Source organism: Anomaloglossus baeobatrachus, chromosome 3 (genome assembly GCF_048569485.1).
Source record: "Anomaloglossus baeobatrachus isolate aAnoBae1 chromosome 3, aAnoBae1.hap1, whole genome shotgun sequence".
NCBI classification, from domain to species: domain Eukaryota; kingdom Metazoa; phylum Chordata; class Amphibia; order Anura; family Aromobatidae; genus Anomaloglossus; species Anomaloglossus baeobatrachus.
Genome location: NC_134355.1, coordinates 696,089,477 through 696,114,463, shown reverse-complemented (window position 1 = coordinate 696,114,463; position 24,987 = coordinate 696,089,477). Strand labels below are relative to the sequence as shown.

The window sequence follows — 24,987 nt, the reverse complement described above, 5'->3', positions numbered from 1 at the left end:
TTGGCTGCAGGTGAATGTTGGCAACTTCAGATGGAAGACACACATGCCACCTACAGTTAGCCAGTGGTACTGCAGGTTCCAGGGAAACCCAACCTAGTGGATGAGCGGAGCCTGTGCTCTATCCATGGTGGGAACATGGCGTCGTCTGGCGATCAGAGCAGAGGTCGCAGGAGCGGGCTCCGGTGGGGATGTGACATAGAGTTTATGATCTATAATGAGATGGGGGGGTGAAAAGGTACAAGTGCTTATTTACAATGACAATCCAGCCATCACAAGGAAATAGATAGATAAAGGCATCCTTTATCAGTCAGCCAGAACCTTGGGATGTATTTGTGTGCGGTGGAGTTTGATGTGGAGTTATATTCTGAGGGGTCGTGGAGGGAATATGTGAATTTAATTTGGCTTGGGAATGTGATAGGCCACCCTAGAAAGATGCGTTTTTAGGGAGCGTCTGAAGCTGAGTAAGTTGTGATTCTTCCTAGCTTCTTGGGGTAGAGCATTCCAGAGGATTGGTGCAATTCAGAAGAAGTCTTGGATCCGGGAGTGGGACGTTCGGATTAGTGTGGATGTTAGTCGAAAGTCATTTGCAGAGTGTAGGGAAAGGGTAGGGTGATAGACAGAAAGGAGGGTGGAGATGTAGGGGGGTGCCGCACAGTGGAAAGCTTTGTAGGAGAGAACAAGCAATTTGAATTAGATTCTGTGATATATGGGTAGCCAGTTCAATGACTGGCACAGAGAGGAAGCATCCGGGTAGCAGTTAGCTAGATAGGTGACCCTGGCTTCAGCATTAAGGATGGACTGTAGAAGAGAGAGTCTAGTTAGGGGGAGACCAATTAATAGAGAGTTACAGTAGTGGAGGCGGGAGTGGATCAGGGCAATGGTGGGGGTTTTTGTCATTTCTATTGTGAGAAACGGGCAGATTCTAGAGATGTTCTTGAGGTGCAAGCGACAAGAGTGGGCAAGAGATTGTATATAGGAGGTGATGGAGAGATTAGTGTCAAGTATAACACCCAGATAGCGAGCCTGCTGCCTAGGAGTTATAGTAATGCCACACACAGAGAGGGATATGTCGGTTTTAGGAAGGTTAGAAGACAGAAGGAATAGAAGAAGTTCAGTTTTGGAAATGTTAAGTTTCAGATAGAGAGCAGACATGATGTTGGAAACTGCAGTCAGGCAGTCACTTGTGTTCTGTAGTACAGCGGGCGTGAGCTCAGGGGATGAGGTGTATAGTTGAGTGTCATCAGCATAAAGATGGTACTGGAAGCCAAATCTACTGATGGTCTGTCCAATTGGGGCAGTGTAGAGGGAGAAAAGAAGAGGGCCAAGGACTGAACCTGGAGGGACCCCACAGTGAGAGGAAGATGAGAAGATGTGGAGCCAGCAAATGATACGCTGAATAAGTGGCCAGAAAGATAGGAATAGATCCAGGAAAGCACATTGTCCAACATACTTCCCAGCAACTTTGTAGGCCATGCATTCTCATTTAGCAATACCTATATATCTATTTGCGTAATTTTCAGCAGGCAATTAAAATTGACAAGAACCACATTTTAGATACTTCCCTAGCAACTTTTAGGTCATGCACTGCTAACTAGTAATAATTAAAAATATGTTTGCGGAATTCTGCGCAGTCCATTAAAATTGGCAAGAACTACTTTTTAGTATCCAGAAGCTACCTTAATTCATATACCTAAAAAAACCTTTATTGACAAATGTCTTAAAATCACATACTATCTCACACCAAGAAAATATAACAAGTTCTAGACTATAGAAAGCCTTGACTATTAAACTCCTCAACCAAGGTTTTTGAGTAGGGAGCTCACCATCCAATTATATGTAATGATGGTGTATACAGGGCAACAAATCTACATAAACCCTTAAATATTTATGTCCGCTACCTGTCAATATAGATATAACTTGCGTTACACGCCTCCTAAAGGTAAATTGGTGCCCCCATTCCTTGGCGGCTATCCCTTAGATACTGCCCTATTCTTCCTTCCTATTTAGACAGGATAAATTAGGCAAAATATATACGGAGCAAAGTCACTTATCTGATCGATGTATTCAGATCAATGCCCTCATGACACTTTTCTCTCTATGGCATCCAGGTTTTCCATAGTCATCAAAAAAAAATGAAAAAATCTAAAACTCGATGTATTTCCTCCCACTTGTGTATTGGGGTTCATCATGACCAAAGATGCCCCCAGAACATGGGGAAACAAAGGTACTTCAGCACAGAAGGAAATCCATGGCACTCACTTCCAGTGAATAAAATCTTTTTTTATTGCCACATCATAAAATTCACCTCTCAATGGAGGCTAAGGCAAGAGTGGGGGCAGGGAAGGACAAAGCGCAGACAAGTGCATATTCGATCAGATGATGGACTGTTTTACACAACTGCACTTCTCAGACCTGTAGAAGCACAGGTGCACGACTCAGTCCATCTTCTGACCGAATCTGCACTTGTCTGCACTTTGTCATTCCCTCCCCCCACTCCTGCCTTGGCCTCCATTGAGAGGTGAATTTTATTATGTTGCATTAAAAGAAGATTTTATTCACTGGAAGTGAGTGCCATGGCTTTCATTCAGTGCTGTACTAGCAAGAGTTATTCTCTGCTGGTCTACTTACTCCTTTGATCACATGTGGTGGGGAGAACTATCATGACTGCTTCCCTACTTTTTATGCTGGTTGAATCCTTCCACCCATGCCAGATACAGTTTTTTCTATGTTGGTCTGTGAGGTATGATATCCTAGACTGTCTGCTGAACGTTGTGTTTAGTGGTACTTTCTGTTGGTGCAGTTGTGGAGCTTACCCCTGTTGTTTTATAGCTTCCATCCTGCTATTGTTTTCCTCCTGAATTTCTTTTTGTCTTATCCATGTGCTGTTTGACAGAGTTTCAGTTTTACTCCTGGTTGCCCACTTTCCCATCGTCATTGTGACACAATCCCCATGTATTTGTTGATTGAAAATCAGCCTTGAAATATGAGGAGCATGGACTCAAGCCTGTCGCCCGAGTATCAGGATACTTGATCGAGCACGCGAGTACTCTGCTGTTCGAATGAGTACAGAGCAGTGCCAAGCATGCTAGCTCATCAATAACTGTAATGCAATTAACCCTGCCTAAATGCCTCTAATACACTATCCCTACTCCAAAAGCTAGCCTTCACTTATTGTAGAATAAAAGCGGTATTTGTATAGAATTGAATTTATTGCAATTACCCCTGAAATGGATTGGTGGTTTAATGTTGCACCAGCAGGTACTGTGATGCTGTAACACACTGTGCCTTCTCCAGTAGAAACTCTCCTTACACTATTTCCGGGTACAGCGCAGCAAGTATGGCATCGCTGGGTCTTATATAAACCTGATGACGTGATGCGGCCAGCCAATCACAGTAATGCCAGCAGCCATCATGGCTACAGCATAACCATGATTGAAAGGCAATCCCTGCATGTATAATGGCTGAAAAACAGCAGCAAAACACACAGGAGTGAGGGGGACTCAGGCAAGGCACCCGAGTGCCCAGATACTTGATCAAGTACCAAGTGTCTCGAGCACCCCGATGCTTGATCGAGTACCGAGCAGTTCTGCGCACACTCGCCCGTCACTACAAATGAGCCCTAGAAGAGTGTGGTTTTTGCGGGATTGTTTCATCCCTTTTTTTTTCAGAAGACTTTTGATCACTTCTTATTCAATTATTTGTGTCGTTATGATGATAAGTTATCTTTGTGGTGTGTTTTTTGTTAACATAAAAAAACTTAACACTTTGCATTTGGTAAGCAAATTAACAATGAAAATAAAACCTAGATACGTAGATAGTACGTAGATTATACAATCCTTCCATCATCTTGAAAAACACCGTTTTTTCGTTTATACAGATACTTAATGGTTGACTCTTTCCCTTTTCATCTTCTAGGGGCGTCCAGCTTGATTTATACTTACAAGTCACAATGATTCTCTGTGTACATATTGTGAGAGAGAAAAATCCCTGTTTCGCTCCTGTAGACCTGGAGCGCTCCACCGATCATGATATCTCCTTCCCGGGAGAACTCCTGCGGCATGATGGGCTCCGCTAAGAAACATGCTGGATGGTCAACTTTGTCCTTTGTGCTTTGGAACATGGATAAAAGTAATACGGGCTTCAGGAACTTGGTCAGTGTTTCCTTGAGATTAACCTGGTGGAAGATAAATACACATCCCTGAGGTGTACAAATATGGAAAATTCACGCACAAAAAAAAATATTTTTTTTAACAGGATTCTTGGGAGATGGTTGACATTTAGGGCAACTGTTTACTTGATGAGCTCCTGTGACTTTTCTTGGAACTCATCGATATCTATATATATAATTGCCTTATTCTGTCTGTCTGTCTGTCTGTCTGTCATGCTCCAAAATTGTGTCCTTACGGTGACACAAAGCTGATTGGCTGCTGGGCTCGCCATGGCCCCGCCCCCCCACACGGATTGGCCTCTCGCCCCGGCTCTCTGCAGGCCCCGCCCCCCTCACGCAATGCACGCTCGCTCTGGCCCAACTGACACGGAGCTCCGACTCCCAGGTGAGTACACACACACACATCAGATCACACTCACTCTCACACACACCTCACACATCACATCCACACACTCACTACATCCTGGGATATCGCTTGCTTCTACACCGGCTCCGTCACGATCCCAGCAGCGCCAGACATAACCTTGCGATGCTGGGATCTTGATGGAGCCCGTGAACGCTGGTAACCATTATACACATCGGGTAACTAAGGTCCCTTGGTTACCCGATGTGTATCATAGTTACCAGTGTACACCGGCTCCCGGTACACATGTGCAGGGAGCCGGCATTATACTCCTCTCCCCCCAGGACTACTCCTCCTATTACAGTCCTCCTATTATACTCCTCTCTAAGTATAATAGGAGAACTATTTTAGCATGGGGGATGTAGCACGATGGGGAGTGCGCAGCATGGGGGATGTAGCACGATGGGGAGTGCGCAGCATGGGGGATGTAGCACGATGGGGGGTGCGCAGCATGGGGGATGTAGCACGATGGGGAGTGCGCAGCATGGGGGATGTAGCACGATGGGGAGTGCGCAGCATGGGGGATGTAGCACGATGGGGAGTGCGCAGCATGGGGGATGTAGCACGATGGGGTGCGCAGCATGGGGGATGTAGCACGATGGGGAGTGCGCAGCATGGGGGATGTAGCACGATGGGGGGTGCGCAGCATGGGGGATGTAGCACGATGGGGGGTGCGCAGCATGGGGGATGTAGCACGATGGGGTGTGCAGCATGGGGGATGTAGCACGATGGGGAGTGCGCAGCATGGGGGATGTAGCACGATGGGGAGTGCGCAACATGGGGGATGTAGCATGATGGGGGGTGCGCAGCATGGGGGATGGAGCACGATGGGGGGTGCGCAGCATGGGGGATGTAGCACGATGGGGAGTGCGCAGCATGGGGGATGTAGCACGATGGGGAGTGCGCAGCATGGGGGATGTAGCACGATGGGGAGTGCGCAGCATGGGGGATGTAGCACGATGGGGAGTGCGCAGCATGGGGGATGTAGCACGATGGGGAGTGCGCAGCATGGGGGATGTAGCACGATGGGGAGTGCGCATGGGGGATGTAGCACGATGGGGAGGTGCGCAGCATGGGGGATGTAGCACGATGGGGAGTGCGCAGCATGGCGGATGGAGCACGATGGCGGGTGCGCAGCATGGGGGATGTAGCACGATGGGGAGTGCGCAGCATGGGGGATGTAGCACGATGGGGGATGTAGCACGATGGGGGATGTAGCACGATGGGGGGTGCGCAGCATGGGGGATGTAGCACGATGGGGAGTGCGCAGCATGGGGGATGTAGCACGATGGGGAGTGCGCAGCATGGGGGATGTAGCACGATGGGGAGTGCGCAGCATGGCGGATGTAGCATGATGGGGAGTGCGCAGCATGGCGGATGGAGCACGATGGCGGGTGCGCAGCATGGGGTATGTAGCACGATGGGGAGTGCGCAGCATGGGGGATGTAGCACGATGGGGGATGTAGCACGATGGGGGATGTAGCACGATGGGGGGTGCGTAGCATGGGGGATGTAGCACGATGGGGAGTGCGCAGCATGGGGGATGTAGCACGATGGGGAGTGCGCAACATGGGGGATGTAGCATGATGGGGGGTGCGCAGCATGGGGGATGGAGCACGATGGGGGGTGTGCAGCATGGGGGATGTAGCACGATGGGGAGTGCGCAGCATGGTGGATGTAGCACGATGGGGAGTGCGCAGCATGGGGGATGTAGCACGATGGGGAGTGCGCAGCATGGGGGATGTAGCACGATGGGGAGTGTGCAGCATGGGGGATGTAGCACGATGGGGAGTGCGCAGCATGGGGGATGTAGCACGATGGGGAGTGCGCAGCATGGGGGATGTAGCACGATGGGGAGGTGCGCAGCATGGGGGATGTAGCACGATGGGGAGTGCGCAGCATGGCGGATGGAGCACGATGGCGGGTGCGCAGCATGGGGGATGTAGCACGATGGGGAGTGCGCAGCATGGGGGATGTAGCACGATGGGGGATGTAGCACGATGGGGGATGTAGCACGATGGGGGGTGCGCAGCATGGGGGATGTAGCACGATGGGGAGTGCGCAGCATGGGGGATGTAGCACGATGGGGAGTGCGCAGCATGGGGGATGTAGCACGATGGGGAATGCGCAGCATGGGGGATGTAGCACGATGGGGAGTGCGCAGCATGGCGGATGTAGCATGATGGGGAGTGCGCAGCATGGCGGATGGAGCACGATGGCGGGTGCGCAGCATGGGGGATGTAGCACGATGGGGAGTGCGCAGCATGGGGGATGTAGCACGATGGGGGATGTAGCACGATGGGGGATGTAGCACGATGGGGGGTGCGTAGCATGGGGGATGTAGCACGATGGGGAGTGCGCAGCATGGGGGATGTAGCACGATGGGGAGTGCGCAGCATGGGGGATGGAGCATGATGGGGAGTGCGCAGCATGGAGGATGGAGCACGATGGGGAGTGCGCAGCATGGAGGATGGAGCACGATGGGGAGTGCGCAGCATGGGGGATGGAGCACGATGGGGGGTGCGCAGCATGGGGGATGGAGCACGATGGGGAATGCGCAGCATAGGGGATGGGGCATGATGGGGGGTGCGCAGCATGGGGGATGGAGCATGATGGGAGGTGCACACCTCCCCCCAACACACACACACACACACACACAGGGAACCACAAACACCGCCATACACAGACACCCACACACACAGACAACGCTGCACACACACAACACCCAACACACAAACACCGCGGCATACATAAATATACGCACATACCGCACAACACACACATTGCACAAAACATACCTCCCCCCAAAACACACCACACCCACACAAACCGCGCAACACACACACACACAACACGACAGACACACAGCGCTCCACAAACAACGCAACACACATACAACACCGCTCTCACCCCCCGCCACACCCAGACAACACCCAGAACATGTACAGCGCCCTACACAAACACTTGGTAACTACACACAACAACATCTATATCTATAACAAAAATCATACATGAACTACACAATACGTAAATTCTAGAATACCCGATGCGTAGAATCGGGCCACCTTCTAGTAATCAATAAATTCAGCTTTGTCTGGTGTCTTTCTTTTCCTTTTAGGCCAGGGTGACACTGTTGAGGTGAGACTACAAAGAGTCTCTTAGGCTATGTGTCCACGCGAGAATGTAGCTGCGGATTTTTCTGCATCAAAATCCGCGGCTTTCCCACAAAATCCGCACCTTTTCAAAGGTGTGGATTTGCTGCGGAATTGCCGCGGATTTGATGCGGATTTTGGTGTGGATTTTTTTTTTTCCAAATTTTAAAGCCAAAATCCGGATGAAAATCCGCAACAATAATTGACATGTTGCAGATTTTTCCGGATCAAAATCCACACGAAATCCGCTGCGGAAAAATCCGCAGCATGGGCACAGCATTTCCAAAATGCCATAGAAATGGCTGGGAAGTGCCTGAGCTGCAGATTTTCGGGAAATCCGCGGCTTTTCCGCGAGAAATCCGCGGCAAAATCCGCACATTTTCTGCAGCGTGGACACATAGCCTTAAGGTCTTACTGCTGTGTTCAGATTATATTGTCATGTGTGCACGCGAGAAAGGATAACAGATTCGAGATCGGTAATGAGCTTTCTTCCATGACGAGCGCCAAAAAATTCTGCTTGTTTATTTTTCTCACAAAGCCTTTATAGTTGTAGAGGAGTAAACGGTGTAAACAAAATATAGTACAATCAAATATCGCAGGCTGGACTCAGGACGTATAGGAATTTGCATAGTCTCTGCTGGATTGGTCAGTCCATACGTTGAGAATTCTCCTTTGTGTTCATCATCTTGGGTGTTAGCCAGGATGTAGGAGCCATCTTTAAAGTTACGTATACTAATATATTGTATCAAGGAAAATCACTGAATATATGTGTTAGTAGAAAACATAATCATTCATAAATATGTGTGTTAGGTTACCTCAACTAAACTATATACCTGAGTCTATGAAATGGCTGAATTAAGTATTTTTGGTTACTTAATTCTTATCCTCAACAACAGAAGCGTATGAATAGGACGAGGTCAATCTGATAAAATACAGCATGGCACTCGGCCCAATGTTATTCAATGATACAGGTCAGGGCTCCGAGTTCTTCCTCAGCTGTAATCAGACTGAAGAATAAAAAAATGCAGCGAGGCTCAGGTCACACGCACCTAAACAAGTCTATGGGTGACACATCGGACTACACTCAGATGTCATCAGTCCGATATAAGAAAAGGGCATGCACACTGAAGAGGATGAGGTGCTAGTGGTTGGGTTTAACCCACCGATTTGTATAAAAGTTACACTGCACACTCAAGGTAACGAATATAAATTTGATTTATTCAAAAAAGCCAAGCAAAGGAAGTGAACTTATTTAGACAGATTTAAATTCTCTGATGTTTCAGGCAACGGCCTTGTTCAGAGTTTACTGTTAAAGGTGGTTCAGTGTCCTAGAGGAGAATGGCTCTAGCGGTAGTATTGATGAAGAGATGTGGGGGCATTCTGCCCTGGGTGCATTGGGCATGCAAACTGAGCCTGTGTGTGTGTCCAATATACACAGAGAACGACAATGGAGAAGATGGAGAAATTAATCTCTCCGTCTCTCAGCTGTGATCTGAATCTCACATGTGAGAGGACCAGATCACGGTGACACTCGGTTCACGCTCGTAGCAGAGATTCAGCCAAAAGTCATTAGCATATTCAGCCAGATGCCATACACCACTGTGACCCCGGTCTTAAAAGGATCGGGTTTAGAATACTTTCTATATTCAGTACAAGAGAGGAAAGCAATTTACTAAGCAAACGGCACTAGAAATCAGGCTCAGCTTCTACCAAGAAGATGTTACCTGTGCCATGTGTGGCGCCCTGGACAAGCCAGGATGTCACAGGTACTGCACCTACACACCCCACACCCCGGTTAGGCACACCGAAGCCAAACACAAAACCCTTGTTGCCTTCCTCCAGGGGCTGATATCCACACCAGGGGGTGGGCCAGGCGGTTGGTCCCGCCCACCGAGTTCACTGTCCTGGAGGCGGGAAAAGGAGTCAGATTAGTTTGAGGAGTGAAGTGAAGTGGTAGAGGAGCGGACTGACAGCGTCCGGGTGTGTGGCCCAGACGGTACAGCAAGGTTGGCAGACGGTGGTGACCGTCTGCAGGAGAGGCCGATTAGAGTGAGCCGTAAGGACCGTGGACGGGCGGTGGCCCGGCGGTACCGGACCAGTGAACAAAGAGAAGCCAGCACCAATTGGCAGGGCTTACGGACCCCGACAAGGCTAGGAGTCACCGTTGAAATTGTCAAATCCGTTAGCGAAGGGAACCTCCGGGGTTTCCCAGCAGTCAAGACCCGATTGAAGGCAACAGTTCAAACCATAGAGGGAAACACAGTCACCTCCAAGGCTACAGTTCCCAGGGCCAGAGCCTGCGGGCAAAAGGGGCTTCTTCAGCACTCATCCAAGCTGGGGAGCGGGTTACCGGTGGGAACCCATTGGAACCGTACACAAAACACAGGTGCAGGGAAAGGCAGTCACCATCAACCTGCCGGGAGGAGAAACACCGCAGCCGTCTGTGGGACCCGTCCATCCAGCCGTTTGTTTTACCGGAGACTTTGTATTCTTCATTGGCTGAGTGAGTACCACCGTGCCATGCGGCACAGCGCTGCCCCCGCGACCCTGCACCTCACCAGGCCCCGTAACCTGCCTATCCATCCTTACCCCTTCACCGGGCCCCGGGACAACCAACCCCCTACCCACGGAGGGGAGAAACAACATCCAAGCTGCTCCCTGCCATCGCTCCCGGGATCCCCGTCCAGAGCAGCGATGGTGTCACAACCTCACCACAACCGTGGGTGGCATCACGGACAATATTCCCTAAACCCAAACCTTCCCCCCTTTTGACTCACTGGTCAGGAACGCCGCTCGAGTCCCCGGGATCCGGCCCACCGCTCGAGCCACCACTGAGCAGCAGCAGCAGCAGTAGCCGGACCCGAGCAGTGGGTGAGCGCAGCGTCCCCTCCTCCGCCCGCGACACATGCACTACATTTATTACTTGACTTTCTTTTAAGTGTCACTTGACAAGGAACCTTGTTACTATAATGTAATGTGGCTCAGTGGGTAAGGGGCTCAGACGGGAAGTATGATACTGTGTTTTGGAATTGCAGCAAAATATTGGCACAAAGCAAGCCAGTAATTAGATGGTGTAAAATTAGCCAATAATGGGAAAATATGCACCAAATACACCATCCATGCTGAGCTTCTTGGCTAAATGTGGCGTATTTTCCTACTGTCTAGACCGGGGGTGCACACATTATTCACATTGCCATATATCAATGAATTCCAAGGCCCTTAGTAAACCTTAAAGCAGTGTTATTACCTTTTGGGAGGTTTATGGCACAACATAATTGCATGCCATAAATGTCTTGGAGATGCAGGTTCCATTACCAGGACGCCCACATATCTGGAGAATGGGGAGCTCTTCTACCCAATCAGTACTCTAGAAAGGAGGGCACCTGGTGCACATATAAATCTCTTCATTGAAGACTATGGGTGTTGTAGAAGCTGGCTGCATTTCACAATTCTCTTAAAGGGAAACTGTCACAAGCTTTTGCAACCCCATCTGAGAGCAGCATTTGTAAGAGACTCATTTCTGCAATGAATCCCTTACTGGGCTACTAGCTATAGTTGTGATTGAATCCCTGTTTATTCAGATGCAGACCTACCAATTCTTGTCATCAGGGCCGGTGTCAGCACCCGGCACACATGGGCAAATGCCGGGGCCCTGGACAGCTGCGGGGCCCACTGGTCATCTTCAGTCCTGCAGGCCGCAGACTGAGTTTCGGCGACTGCAGTGCCATTGGGCTGGCAGCCACACTCAGGGCCGCCATCAGGGCTATGAGGGAGCCCGGGTCGCTCACAGAGAGCTGCCCACTCTCTTCTTGCTCTGCACTGATGTATGTGATGATCGGTGCAGCGCAGGACAGGAAACATACTGGAGCCGAACGGAGGCTGAGAAGGTGAAGGACCTTGCCTGATCACATGACCGATGACCCGGCAGGTCCTGTTGTTCAGCTGCTGCAGCCTCCTTGCGGCTCCCAGCGGCTCCTATCCAGCTGTGCACCGATCAGGAACTGCAAGATGAGGTAATGTTTAATGTGTGTTACCAGCCCTTTAAGCCACACTAGTGTAACGGGGTGCCAGGGGCGCCTCGGGGATTGTAGTCGTGGCCCCTTTTTCTAGCAGGCTTACCCCCGGCTCCGCCGTCACTTTTGGGACAGGAGATGACTTGGTGGGGCAGAGTGTGGTGGTGCAGATAACGCCGTTAGATGTACAAACACTTTGCAGACGTAGGTCGGTTGAACCAGAAGGCATGTTTATTGTACACTTCTTCGTAACAGAGGCAAAACAAATCAGATGGTTTCACGCTTTTGCTAGGGGAAAACCTGTTCTGGACGTCTCATCTAGTGGGGATGTGCCCGGCTACTCCACTTCACCTGGCTCCCACTCCGGCTAACACAGACTGGACCCACACCAATGCTGCTTCACCCTTGAGGACACTTCTTCTCTTCTTTTCCTTCGCTTTCCTATCCACCCAGCTGCCACACTCTGCCCCTTCTGCTTCTTCTCTCCCGTCCCGGACTCAACTGCCTCTGACTCTAACTTTTTCCTTAACAACTCTCTTTCTCCCTCCCCTTTCTGCTGCCAGCTCCTCCTTTCCTCTGCCCTGTTTCTATGGGGACAGCCGTCCCACCCGGCCACTAGGGGACCCACTAAAACAGTAAAAACATTTTTTTATTAACATCAGCATTAACAACTCTCAGGGGAAAACACCTCCTTGTAAGGGGTCTGCCCACCCCTTACATTCCTCCCCTCTTTCTGCCTAAGCCTCCCGGCAAGGCACGACCCTGAAAAACACAAGTTAGCAGCAAAATCATTTTTATAAAACTCCAAACATGTCCACATCAAGGCACACTCAAGGGGTGCACAAGTCCGGCGCCCGGAGTCCCTCCTGGGAGCTCCCGGTCTTGGTAGATAGTGTGCCCGGAGGCCTTCAGCAGGCACTCCCGGTCTTTGCTGGACTTCTGCCTGGAGGCTTTCACAGCACTCCCCGTCTTTGAAGGCAGGATCATAAAACAAGAAAGTCTTCTTTGACAACACAGAAGGAGCCCCTGGCTCAGTCCAGCATCAGGCTCCTTCCGGGCTCCGTAGCTTAAACATTGTTGCAAACTGTGGAACTTTTCTGGCTCTTTAACAACGCCGGTACTCAATACAAACAGGTCCATTATCTCCGGTCATTCTGGGTCACTCGGGGTGGTAAGCGCGTTGCCATTCAGCCCGCTGAGCCCTCACGTAATCAGAAAGGGACTGACCTGGCAAGCGGCGCAGCCTCCGGAATGGTTCGTAGTTGACGGGTGGCTCTGGTGCCTCTGCCTCCGGCTTTGCCTCTTCAACCCCCGACGGGGGTGACGGGGTCGCTGAACGGGACGGCTGTGGGCTGCCCACGACGATCACTGGGTGTGTGACCAGGCTCTGGTGAATTGCCAACACCGCCGGGGTCCCCTTCTCTGGGTCAGCACTCAGTCCTGTCATGACTTCGGGCGATACCGCCAGTGTGCTTCTCGGCCGGGAAATCTCAGCCAGTACCGGTCTCTGTTGGGTACGCCTTAGGTATTGGCACTCTTCCCATTCGATTTCTTGCTGCCACTGCGCGGCCTCTTGTGTAGTGGGTATCCGGGTCACCCCTACTGCAAATAGGCCCCGGCATCCCACTTCTCTCCGGAACTTCACTTTTTCTCCCGGGTACAAGGTATGAAGGCGTTGTGGTAAGCCCTCAGTGTCCAGGTTAACCCGGTTGTAGAAGAAATGGTCACCGGTCTCTTCATCCTCAATGAATCTATAGCCCTCCTTCTGGTTAAATTTGACTACGGTGCCAACGGTGCACTGCCGTTCAAACTCGTCGCTAAGGGGACCAGCCATCATTTCGCGGGCCACGGTCTCGGCCAGTAATCTCTCCTGCACCGGATCGGGTTCAGGCGATGGGGACTTTCGCTGAGTCAGGGGCGTCGGCTTCACCGGCTCCCAAAAGAATTCCCACTCGTCCTCTTCTAGCTCCCGGGCATGTCACTTTTCCGGGGCCGGAACTGCTGTGTGGGTTGGAGATCCCACCTCGACTGGCGGGAATACCTCCGGACACTGGTGTGGAGTTCCCATGACTTTGTTTCCCGGATGTAGCTGTGCCTTGTAGGTGGCCCGGACTTCAGTCGAGGTCTCACCGGTCGCGGCATCCCAGGTAGTGACCCAGGTTACTTTTGTGGGCCGCTCCGGTCCTTCTGGCACAGCCGGTAAGGTAAGGGCAAGGCCTTCCGCGGCCGCAGTCTGCTTCGGGCGTCCTCTCCCCAGGCTGGTTGCTACCAGCGCGCCCACGGCAGCATGCTGTTTTCTCGGAGTCTCCATTTTGCTCAGAGTCAATCTCTGAGTTGGCGTTTCCTGCAATGGCGCTGGGGACAGTGGAGATGCTGGAGAAGGTGGAGGCGGGCCTTCTTTTCCCGCTCTTGGGTACACTCCACCCCCAGTCTCGCACATCACATTGACCCGGCCAAGGCGGCTCTTCTTTTTTCCTGTAACGCCGTCCACTTCACATATCTTCATCAGCATCCTGGGGCCAGCACCTCTCCTCTTTGAGCGGCGCACTCCGCACTTCTTTTTCTTCACCGGCCAGCCCCAGGCTCTTCTTTTGGCGCCAATTCTTCGCGCGCTCACTGTGTTCATGAAGACGGCGGCCATCTTGCCGCCATCTTGTGCCCGATCCAACGCCTTAGGCACCACTTGTTCTTCCCACCATGGAATCGGGACCCTTCGCCAATAATCCGGATCCTGTGCCCTAGGCACCACTTGGTCTCCATCTTCTTGGATCGGGACCCCTTGCATATAATCCGGATCCTGCTGACTACGCCACATGTAACAGGGTGCCAGGGGCGCCTCGGGGATTGTAGTCGTTGCCCCTTTTTCTAGCAGGCTTACTCCCGGCTCCGCCGTCACTTTTGGGACAGGAGATGACTTGGTGGGGCAGAGTGTGGTGGTGCAGATAACGCCGTCAGATGTACAAACACTTTGCAGACGTAGGTCGGTTGAAGCAGAAGGCTTGTTTATTGTACACTTCTTCGTAACAGAGGCAAAACAAATCAGATGGTTTCACGCTTTTGCTAGGGGAAAACCTGTTCTGGACGTCTCATCTAGTGGGGATGTGCCCGGCTACTCCACTTCACCTGGCTCCCACTCCGGCTAACACAGACTGGACCAACACCAATGCTGCTTCACCCTTGAGGACACTTTTTCTCTTCTTTTCCTTCGCTTTCCTGTCCACCCAGCTGCCACACTCTGCCCCTTCTGCTTCTTCTCTCCCGTCCCGGACTCAACTGCCTCTGACTCTAACTTTTTCCTTAACAACTCTCTTTCTCCCTCCCCTTTCTGCTGCCGGCTCCTCCTTTCCTCTGCCCTGTTTCTATGGGGACAGCCGTCCCACCGGGCCACTAGGGGACCCACTAAAACAGTAAAAACATTTTTTTATTATCATCAGCATTAACAACTCTCAGGGGAAAACACCTCCTTGTAAGGGGTCTGCCCACCCCTTACACTAGCACACAGCATTCACTGCTGAATGCTCTGTGCTCTTCCTGCATCTGTGGGCGGAGCTACCGCTCAGTGTGCTCCTGACTCACAGATGAAGAGGAGCTGCAGCGCAGCTTCAGCCAGTATACTGAGCAAAGCATATGGCCCCCTCCACCTGAGCTGAATGTCCCCCCCGATCTGTATGGTTCCCCCCACATGAGTTGTGTGTTCCACCCCCCGATCTGTATTGAGCCCCCCTCCATCTGAGCTGTATGTTCCACCCCCCCGATCTGTATGGGCCACCACTCCTAAGCTGCATGGGCCCTCTCAGAGCAGTAAGTGCCCCTCCTTGAGCTGTATAGGACCCTCAGATCCGTATGCACTGCCACCCCAGAGCCGTATGCGTGGCCCCGCAGAGCTCTATGCCACCCATCCCAGTATTGTGTATGCCCCATAGAGTTGTATGCTACCCCAGTAACATCTATGCCCCCAGCTCCTCCTGTCATTTATATACTGTAGCCCCTCAGCCCCTCCTGTGATGTGTATATAGCAATGTCAGTGTGCTCTGTCTGTGGCCACCAATCAGCGTGGCACAGCCACATGCCCAGAAGGAGCTGGACGGGAGACAAGCGGGGGAGGTGAGTGAGGCTGCTGCCGACTTCCCAATATTAATAATATGTGTCTGTGTGTGCGTGTATCTATGTATGTCAGCGTATATGGCTGTATAGGATTATGTCTGTCTATATGTATGTGAATTTGTCTTTAAATATGTATGTGTATGTATGTCTGTATGTGTACGTATCTGTGTATGTGCGTCTCTACGTGTGGATGGGGCCCACTGAGACTCTTTCGCCCAGGGCCCACAAAAACCTGGAGCCGGCCCTGCTTGTAATGCTGAGTAGAGATGAGCGAACCTGTTTGATAAAGATTCGTCAATTTCAAATTTGGTACGAGCCTTAGCCTGTTTGGTTCGAGCTCGGTAATCCAAACACTTTCCCCAAAAGTCAGCAATGTTCGGTTTCGTTCGATCATTGGTCGCGTTTTCCAAAAATGCTTTTCTAATAACATGATCTGCTTTTGGACAGGAATGTGGTGATGTGTGATGAACGGGGAAATGTGTTTAATGAATAGAGGGGTTGGGGACTTGGGAGAAGCCAAGCGTGCGTGCAATGCCTTTTTTTCTTAACTATATTTGCGGATGTTCCTGCATCCAATCACGGTGCAGCAAACATCCACAAGGTTCAGACACAACGATTTGTGACATTGGCTGACTAAAGGCTGCTTTACAAGCTGCGATATCGCTAATGATTTATCGTCGGGGGTCACGTCATTAGTGACGCACATCCGGCGTCCTTAGTGACATCGCAGCGTGTGACACATACGAGCGATCTTAAACGATCGCAAAACAGGCAAAAATCGTTGGTGCTGGAGAGGTCGTCCTAAAAACAAATATCGATGCCTGTTTATTAGCGATGTTGTTCCTCGTTCCTGCGGCAGCACACATCGCTGTGTGTGACACCACAGGTGCGACGAACATCTCCTTACCTGCCTCCTCCGGCAATGCGAAAGGAAGGAGGTGGGCGGCATGTTACCCACGCTCATCTCCGCCCCTCCTCTGCTATTGGACGGCTGCCATGTGACGTCGCTTTGAAGCCGGCCAGAGCGACGTCGCTGACCAGGTATGTGCGTGTGACGCTGCCGTAGCGATAATGTTTGCTACGGAAGTGATCACACGATATCGCACACACGATGGGGGCAGGTATTATCGCACGCAACATCGCTAGCAATTGCTAGTGATGTCGCAGCGTGTAAAGCACCCTTAAGTCACATGTCCCTCTGCATATAAAATGATCACATGTGACGTTGGCGTCAATTTGTGACTGTGAAACATTAGAGAAGGTGCTGCCACCGGTGCTGATAGACAGTCAGCTTAGCTAGCAGTTTAATGATATGTAGTTGAGATATATAGGAGAGCGATAATGTAGAATAGGGATGTGTAGTGTAGGGAAAGCTGTGTGCCACAAATCAGCATTTCATGATAGAAATAGGGGTAGGTACTATAGGTACTAATGAGTGCCTGCTAAACAGTAGCCAGTGAATTACCTAAATAGGTATTACTACATATTACTGCCTGCTCCAAATTAGCCAGTGAACAACATTTATAGGTATGCTTGATTATTAGTGCCTGCTCTAAAGTGGCTAGTGAACAATCTAAATACAGTTAGGTCCAGAAATATTTGGACAGTGACACAATTTTGGCGAGTTGGGCTCTGCATGCCACCACATTGGATTTGAAATGAAACCTCTACAACAGAATTCAAGTGCAGATTGTAACGTTTAATTTGAAGGTTTGAACAAAAATATCTGATAGAAATTGTAGGAATTGTCACATTTCTTTACAAACACTCCACATTTTAGGAGGTCAAAAGTAATTGGACAAATAAACCAAACTCAAAAAAAAAATTTTTTTTTCAATATTTTGTTGCGAATCCTTTGGAGGCAATCACTGCCTTAAGTCTGGGACCCATGGACATCATCAAACGCTGGGTTTCCTCCTTCTTAATGCTTTGCCAGGCCTTTACAGCCGCAGCCTTCAGGTCTTGCTTGTTTGTGGGTCTTTCCGTCTTAAGTCTGGATTTGAGCAAGTGAAATGCATGCTCAATTGGGTTAAGATCTGGTGATTGACTTGGCCATTGCAGAATGTTCCACTTTTTTGCACTCATGAACTCCTGGGTAGCTTTGGCTGTATGCTTGGGGTCATTGTCCATCTGTACTATGAAGCGCTGTCCGATCAACTTTGCGGCATTTGGCTGAATCTGGGCTGAAAGTATATCCCGGTACACTTCAGAATTCATCCGGCTACTCTTGTCTGCTGTTATGTCATCAATAAACACAAGTGACCCAGTGCCATTGAAAGCCATGCATGCCCATGCCATCACGTTGCCTCCACCATGTTTTACAGAGGATGTGGTGTGCCTTGGATCATGTGCCGTTCCCTTTCTTCTCCACACTTTTTTCTTCCCATCATTCTGGTACAGGTTGATCTTTGTCTCATCTGTCCATAGAATACTTTTCCAGAACTGAGCTGGCTTCATGAGGTGTTTTTCAGCAAATTTAACTCTGGCCTGTCTATTTTTGGAATTGATGAATGGTTTGCATCTAGATGTGAACCCTTTGTATTTACTTTCATGGAGTCTTCTCTTTACTGGTGACTTAGAGACAGATACACCTACTTCACTGAGAGTGTTCTGGACTTCAGTTGATGTTGTGAACGGGTTCTTCTTCACCAAAGAAAGTATGCGGCGATCATCCACCACTGTTGTCATCCGTGGACGCCCAGGCCTTTTTGAGTTCCCAAGCTCACCAGTCAATTCCTTTTTTCTCAGAATGTACCTGACTGTTGATTTTGCTACTCCAAGCATGTCTGCTATCTCTCTGATGGATTTTTTCTTTTTTTTCAGCCTCAGGATGTTCTGCTTCACCTCAATTGAGAGTTCCTTAGACCGCATGTTGTCTGGTCACAGCAACAGCTTCCAAATGCAAAACCACACACCTGTAATCAACCCCAGACCTTTTAACTACTTCATTGATTACAGGTTAACGAGGGAGATGCCTTCAGATTTAATTGCAGCCCTTAGAGTCCCTTGTCCAATTACTTTTGGTCCCTTGAAAAAGAGGAGGCTATGCATTACAGAGCTATGATTCCTAAACCCTTTCTCCGATTTGGATGTGAAAACTCTCATATTGCAGCTGGGAGTGTGCACTTTCAGCCCATATTATATATATAATTGTATTTCTGAACATGTTTTTGTAAACAGCTAAAATAACAAAACTTGTGTCACTGTCCAAATATTTCTGGACCTAACTGTAGCTCCTGACACTTTTCTATAACTGCTAAAAATTACGCAGAGAACCACATTTCTAGGTATTGGTACTTTTTAGTGCCTTCACAATATTGCCATCTCAGGCAAGAAAAAAAGAATTTATCATTTGTGACAGGTGTCGGACATTTGTGGGCGTAAGGTTGTGAAACATCTGTTTGAGAGGGGAAGGGTACATCAACCATGAGTGCTAAATCACAATGAGGTTGTCATGGAAGGGGGAATAGGCATGGTGTTGGAGGTGTACATATGGGATGTTCTGATATAGTCAAAGCTCTAGTGAGCAAATGCCAGCTCATCCTATCCAAACAGAAATGAGAACAACTCCCATTAGTCGAGGAGGAAAGCATCTGCACCAATGCCCAAAATCTTTGTCAGTTGGATCCTGGCCAGGCCAAAGTAGGGTCCAAGCAGGATCCTGACCCTCTTCAACTGATGTTAACCCCCAGGCATTGAGGTGATGATGATGAGACTCATGCGTACTGAGGCGCACGCATATTGTCCTGTGTGTGATGACATATCAGGAAGAGGAGGAGTGGGACTAAAAGGAGCATGACAATGAAGTTCTAGATTCCACTTGGTGTGAACCAGGAGGAACGTAGCTGAGTAGCTAAACAGATGAGGACTAGGAGAAGGAGGATGTTATAGTGGCAATTCCAGCTCAAACATATAGTGATGCAACCATGAGAAGCACTGCATCTGTGGTGCCCTGGACTACCCAGGGGCCACAGGTAACAACACACACACACACCCCCAGCAGGTCACAGCAGTCATCTCCAGTGAGACCTGATTTCCTCCCTCGGGTTCAGACAGACACACCAGGTGGGCGGAGTCAGGCAGATGGACACGCCCACCGAGGAGTCTAGCTGGTCTGAAGCAGGAAACAACGGAGACAAGTCCAGGCAGAGGAAGGGAGAGGAGGTGTGCAGAGTGGCAGAAGCAGACGGGGGCCTAGGTTGGAGCCTAGGGCTCTCGTGTAGCAGTCAGGCAGACGTAGTGGCCGTCTGCGGGAGCCGGGAAGACAATCTTGGTGGAACCGTAGGTAGCCGGGGTTGGGCGGTGGCCCACCGGTACCGAACCGGGGAGCCAGCTGGAAACCAGAGCACAGGAGGATCGTACAAGAAGGTGCAGGAAAGGACTTACACTACCAAACTGTGGTCAGCGGAAAAACACCGCAGCCGCCTGTGGGACCTGTCCATCCAGCCGTTTGTTTTACCAGAGACTCCATGTACGTTACTGGCTGAGTGAGTACCACCGTGCCATGCGGCACAGCGCTGCCCCCGCGACCCTGCGCCTCCCCAACTCCTGCCATCCCCCCTCCAGTCGCTATCACCGGGCCCCGGGACCACCAAACCCCCCTACCCACGGAGGGGAGAGAAACATCCCAGCTGCTCCCTGTCATCGTTCCCGGGATCCCCGTACAGAGCAGCAGTGGTGTCACAACCTCACCACACACCGTGGGTGGCATCACAAACCGACATCCCAAACCCCAACAGACCACCCCTTTCACTCACGGGTGAGGAGCGCCGCTCGAGTCCCCGGATCCGGCCCACCGCTCGAGCCACCGAGCAGCAGCAGCCGGACCCGAGCCGCAAGCGCGGTCGAGCAGCGCACCCCCCCGCCTGCGACACATCCTCAACCATAACTCTGGCTGTGGCCAGCAGGTCTGCAGTTTGCAGGAAGGGTTGCCTACCCTAGGCCTTTTTGGAGACTGCAAAGGATGACCCCTTTTTGCTATCTGCTAACATTGTAAATGATGACTCAGAGGCAAAAATTCAAATAAATTGATTACTACATGCATGAATCGGCACATGTGCAACCAATATGCATTACTGTGGGAATCTTATTGAGCTAAAATGTGGACTACTAGGCCTACACAGCTACCAGCCAACAAATCAATTGAGTCTATGGCTTCTTCCTGTTCCTGCATCACCGTCAAAACTATTCTCACACAGATCTCTGACCACAGAACCTTCACTTTACCCACTTCAGTCAGGGTGGGAGCATATCAGCTGTTAGGGAAGAGATAGTGCCTGCTAATTTTGACCCACCGAGCACACCACGCGTTTTTCAATCTAGTATTACATTTCCCACTACACCTCCCTCACAGTCCACTGGTCGGTTTTGTACACCTTACTCCACCTTCTCTCAGCACAGCGGCCATCCCTTGGTCCTGCAGCTTTGGTCACGTAAAAGATAATTTCCTCCCACACAAGCCTAAACAATAAGCTTGAACTTCATCATATCTAAACTATTGGCCATAGAAAGGCTGCCTTTCTGCCTGGTAGATACAGACAGTTTCCGAAACCTGATGACCGTAGCAGTCCCCCAGTGCCATTTGCCCAGTTGCCATTACTTCTCTAATAAACCTGTGCCTGCGCTACAACATTACATCGCAGACAACATTAACTCTTCTTTGAAAAACTCTGTGTCTCCCAGGGTGCATTTCACCTCTGTCAGTTGGATGAGCAAGCATGGCCAGAGGGGTTACATCTTGCTGTCTGGGCACTGGGTTACTTTGGTCGCTAAGATGGCAGGCAGGGAAGGGGCTGTTTCCCAAGTGTTGAAATCCCCAAGGCTTGCGAGACAAACTTGTAGATCTACCGCTTCCTCCACCTCCTCTAGGGCCTCCACCTGCACCCTCAACATCTCCCTTAATGTAACACATTCCAAGAGTACAGAGAGAATCCACCCACCTCCGTACAGCTCAGCCAGGGCTCAACGCAATCAGGCAGTGCTGAAATTAATATGCATTGGAGAAGCAAGTCACACAGCTGCAGAGTTGTGGACCGCTATCCGGGCTGCATTTGATAAATGGCTGTTTCCACTGAACCTGGAGCCAAAGAAGGCTGTGTTCCATAATGGTGCAAACCTGGTGGAGGCCCTACGCCTGGGCCACATCACACATGTGCCTTGCATGGCTCTGTCCTGCACATTGTTGTACTGAAATTTCTAGCTGACTATGCTGGCCTGGATGAGCTGCTGTAGAAGGCACGGTCGCTGTGTGCTCCCTTCCGCCATTCACATCCTGCAGCTAATCGACTTGCAATTCTACAAAGGTCTTTTGGCCTACCGGTTAACCGGTTGCTATGCGATGTGCTGACACGGTGGAATGCCACTCTGCACATGTTACAGCGACTGTGGCAGAAGCAGCAAACCCTGAAGCACTATGCCATGAGGCATAGCCTGGGACAATGCAGTACGAATGTGGGGAAATCACAATTGCAGAATGGACACAGATGAAGGAAGTCTGCACCACAGTGCACAGTTTCAAAATGGCTGAAAAGATGGTTTATGCTGATGATGCCATCATCAGCATCACTGTTCCACTCAGCTACATGTTGGAGCACACTTTGTATAGTCAATGGGAGGAGGTGGGGGTCCCAGGGGAAGAGGAGGAAGCAGAGGAGGAAGTGGAAGGGATTCATTTCCTGTGAGGTCCAGACAGTCATAGCACTGGCAGGGGTTATGGTAGGGTGGAGTCCATTGATCAAGGCGGGCCCATGGTGACTGACAAAGTGGTAGTGAAGGTGCAGGAGCCAAGGAACAAATGGAGGAGGAAGAGGTGATGGGCGCAGAAAACTCCAGAGATGAGTAATATGTTGATCCCGTCTCTTTTGTCTGTGGTTGGTGGCAGGGGACGGAGGAGGGAAGCATATCATGGACTTTGACCTCATGGAAGCATCCAACACATCCAACAGCACCTTCATTCTGCAACCATGGGAACATCGCGTTGTCAACGTAGAAACATTAGCAGCAGCAGTTCAAGTGACTGAAGCAATGTCTTTAGGTTTGGCACACATTTCTTAGACCATCGCATGTACCAGCAGAACAGAGTAGACATCTAACACATAGTAAACAACTGTAGAGGATTGTTAAGGAATATCTAAACCTCAAAATCGATGCCATAGGAGGGAGATTTGATACTTTTGCATTTTGGTCTTCAAAAATGGAAGAGTGACCTGAGCTCGCCAGTCATGCCTTGAAGGTTTTAGCCTGCCTGGCAGCCAGCGTTCTCTCAGAATGTGTCTTCAGTGTTCCTGGCGGTGTATTGACTGATAAGTGTATCCAGCTGTCCCCTGAAAGCGTAGACCACCTAACTTTTATAAAGATGAACAAGTTGTTGATGTCCAATGACTTTGCCACCCCAGTCCCAGACTATGCAGAATAGGCAATAGTGTATTGCCAGGGTTTTGGGAGCAAGAGGCCTACGCCTGTCTGTCATCTTATTAGCTTTGGTGAAGGTAACATTTTGATTCAGGGCTGATCCCAAGCATCCAGGTTGCTTTGTTGAACTATTTGTAACCTGTGTCAATTGTTGCCACTTTTCCTGTTGCCTGACCTTAATTTTTTGAAATGTGAAAGTTTCAAGTAGGGCCTCCAAATCGTCTTTTGTCTGTAGTGGCAGGGCTCTGGGAGCAAATGGCCTAGTGACCTATGCCTGTCATTCATGCATCTCTTGATTTTTAAAATTAAATTGCCAGCCCAAATCCTGTGTATTACATGGACCATAATTCCCTGGTGTTCAGACACACTATGGGGAAATGCGGGGGCAGGGGTAATTGATGCCACTGTCCTGCTGTCTATAAATAATAAGGAATAACGTTTGGAACACCATTCTAAGTCTGAACTGGGTGCAAAAACCTAAAAAACATCACTATGGGGAGATAAGGTATGCACACCAGTGACTATGTAAGGGGAATACATGAAATAGCAGAAACTGCTGTGTGAATACTGACTTGAAAAATCCAATAGCTATATGTAAGAGTGAAAATGTGAAAAATGGAACCTGCATTACTGCCATGAACATATGAATCAAGAGAAATTTAGCTACTGAATTGATCAATGCAATAGAGCCCCAACACTACGCCAAAGTATTTCTCTACGTTGGGGTCCCTAGCTTGTGTGTGTCCTCTCATGCAGTTAAAAAACCTACCGTGTATGGGAAGCTGAGACCCAGGCTATTTATGCGTATGATATGGATTGGCAATAGGTGTGGTTGGGGAGGTTGTCGTTTGTCATCCCTACACCTATTTCATCCACCTCTACATCCCTATATTTCTTATGTCAAATGTCTAGGAAGCGAATGGTTTTGCAAAAACAGTGGTACTGCACTGTAAAATGTATTCTTGCTGTTTTGTAAGTTTTTAACTTCCTTAAAGGTGCTTTCTGTGCTTTAGGTTTGGATCCCTATTGAATCCAACGGGGCTCGGAAAGTTTGAAAAGGTTTGGAGTACGGTTCGGCGAGCGTAGCATTTGTTCGGCAAAGCTCGGTGAACTGAACTTTGGAAGGTTCACTCATATCTATGCAGGACCCTAGTATAAGTTCAGCACTTACAGTGAAGCACCTAAATAATGGAAGTGCAGTACCCCAATATCAGTGCAGCACCTAAATCTACAGCAGTGCAGAGACCCCCAGTGATACAAGACCCTCCCCACACCCACTGGATTGTGCTCCGATATCTGCAGCATCCCACAATGGACGCAGCGCTGCTGACACCGGACCACTGCTCCATACATCCGTCCTGCTGGGGTCATTAATATTAAGTACATACGGGCGTCCGCTCCTTAACCCGGGAATATGGGCCCTGAACCGCTGCTCTCTGGGCTCTATATACATTGTAAGGCCAAAGTGCCATCAGGAGTAACACACATATCTCTTATTTCTCTTACCGTCATGTCGTCTGTTGTTTCTTCTCCTTTGAAGAGAAATCCAGTCAGTCCTATGTAAAGATAAAAGTACTAGTCAGTAAAAGTGCACACGGTTACAGCTCCACACATCATAGATCTGCTGACAGAACGCTTTAGTCCAGGCTGGAGTGACCTGGTTTGATGCGGGGCTTCCTTGTCTCTCTATTGTCAGTGTGAGATCAGGGGCTCAAGGTTATTTAACCCTTTAAAAAC

General features: G+C 49.8%; 1 protein-coding gene across 1 annotated transcript in view; it reads right to left on the bottom strand.

Moving 5' to 3' along the window:
• LOC142297459 (vomeronasal type-2 receptor 26-like) overlaps positions 1-24,762 on the bottom strand; it is a 164,329-nt gene extending 139,567 nt beyond the window's left edge. The window contains exon 1 of the mRNA XM_075341685.1: positions 24,757-24,762. Coding sequence (XP_075197800.1) covers positions 24,757-24,762 — 6 coding nt within the window. The remainder of the gene's footprint in view (positions 1-24,756) is intronic.
• Between the last annotated feature and the right edge of the window lie 225 nt (positions 24,763-24,987).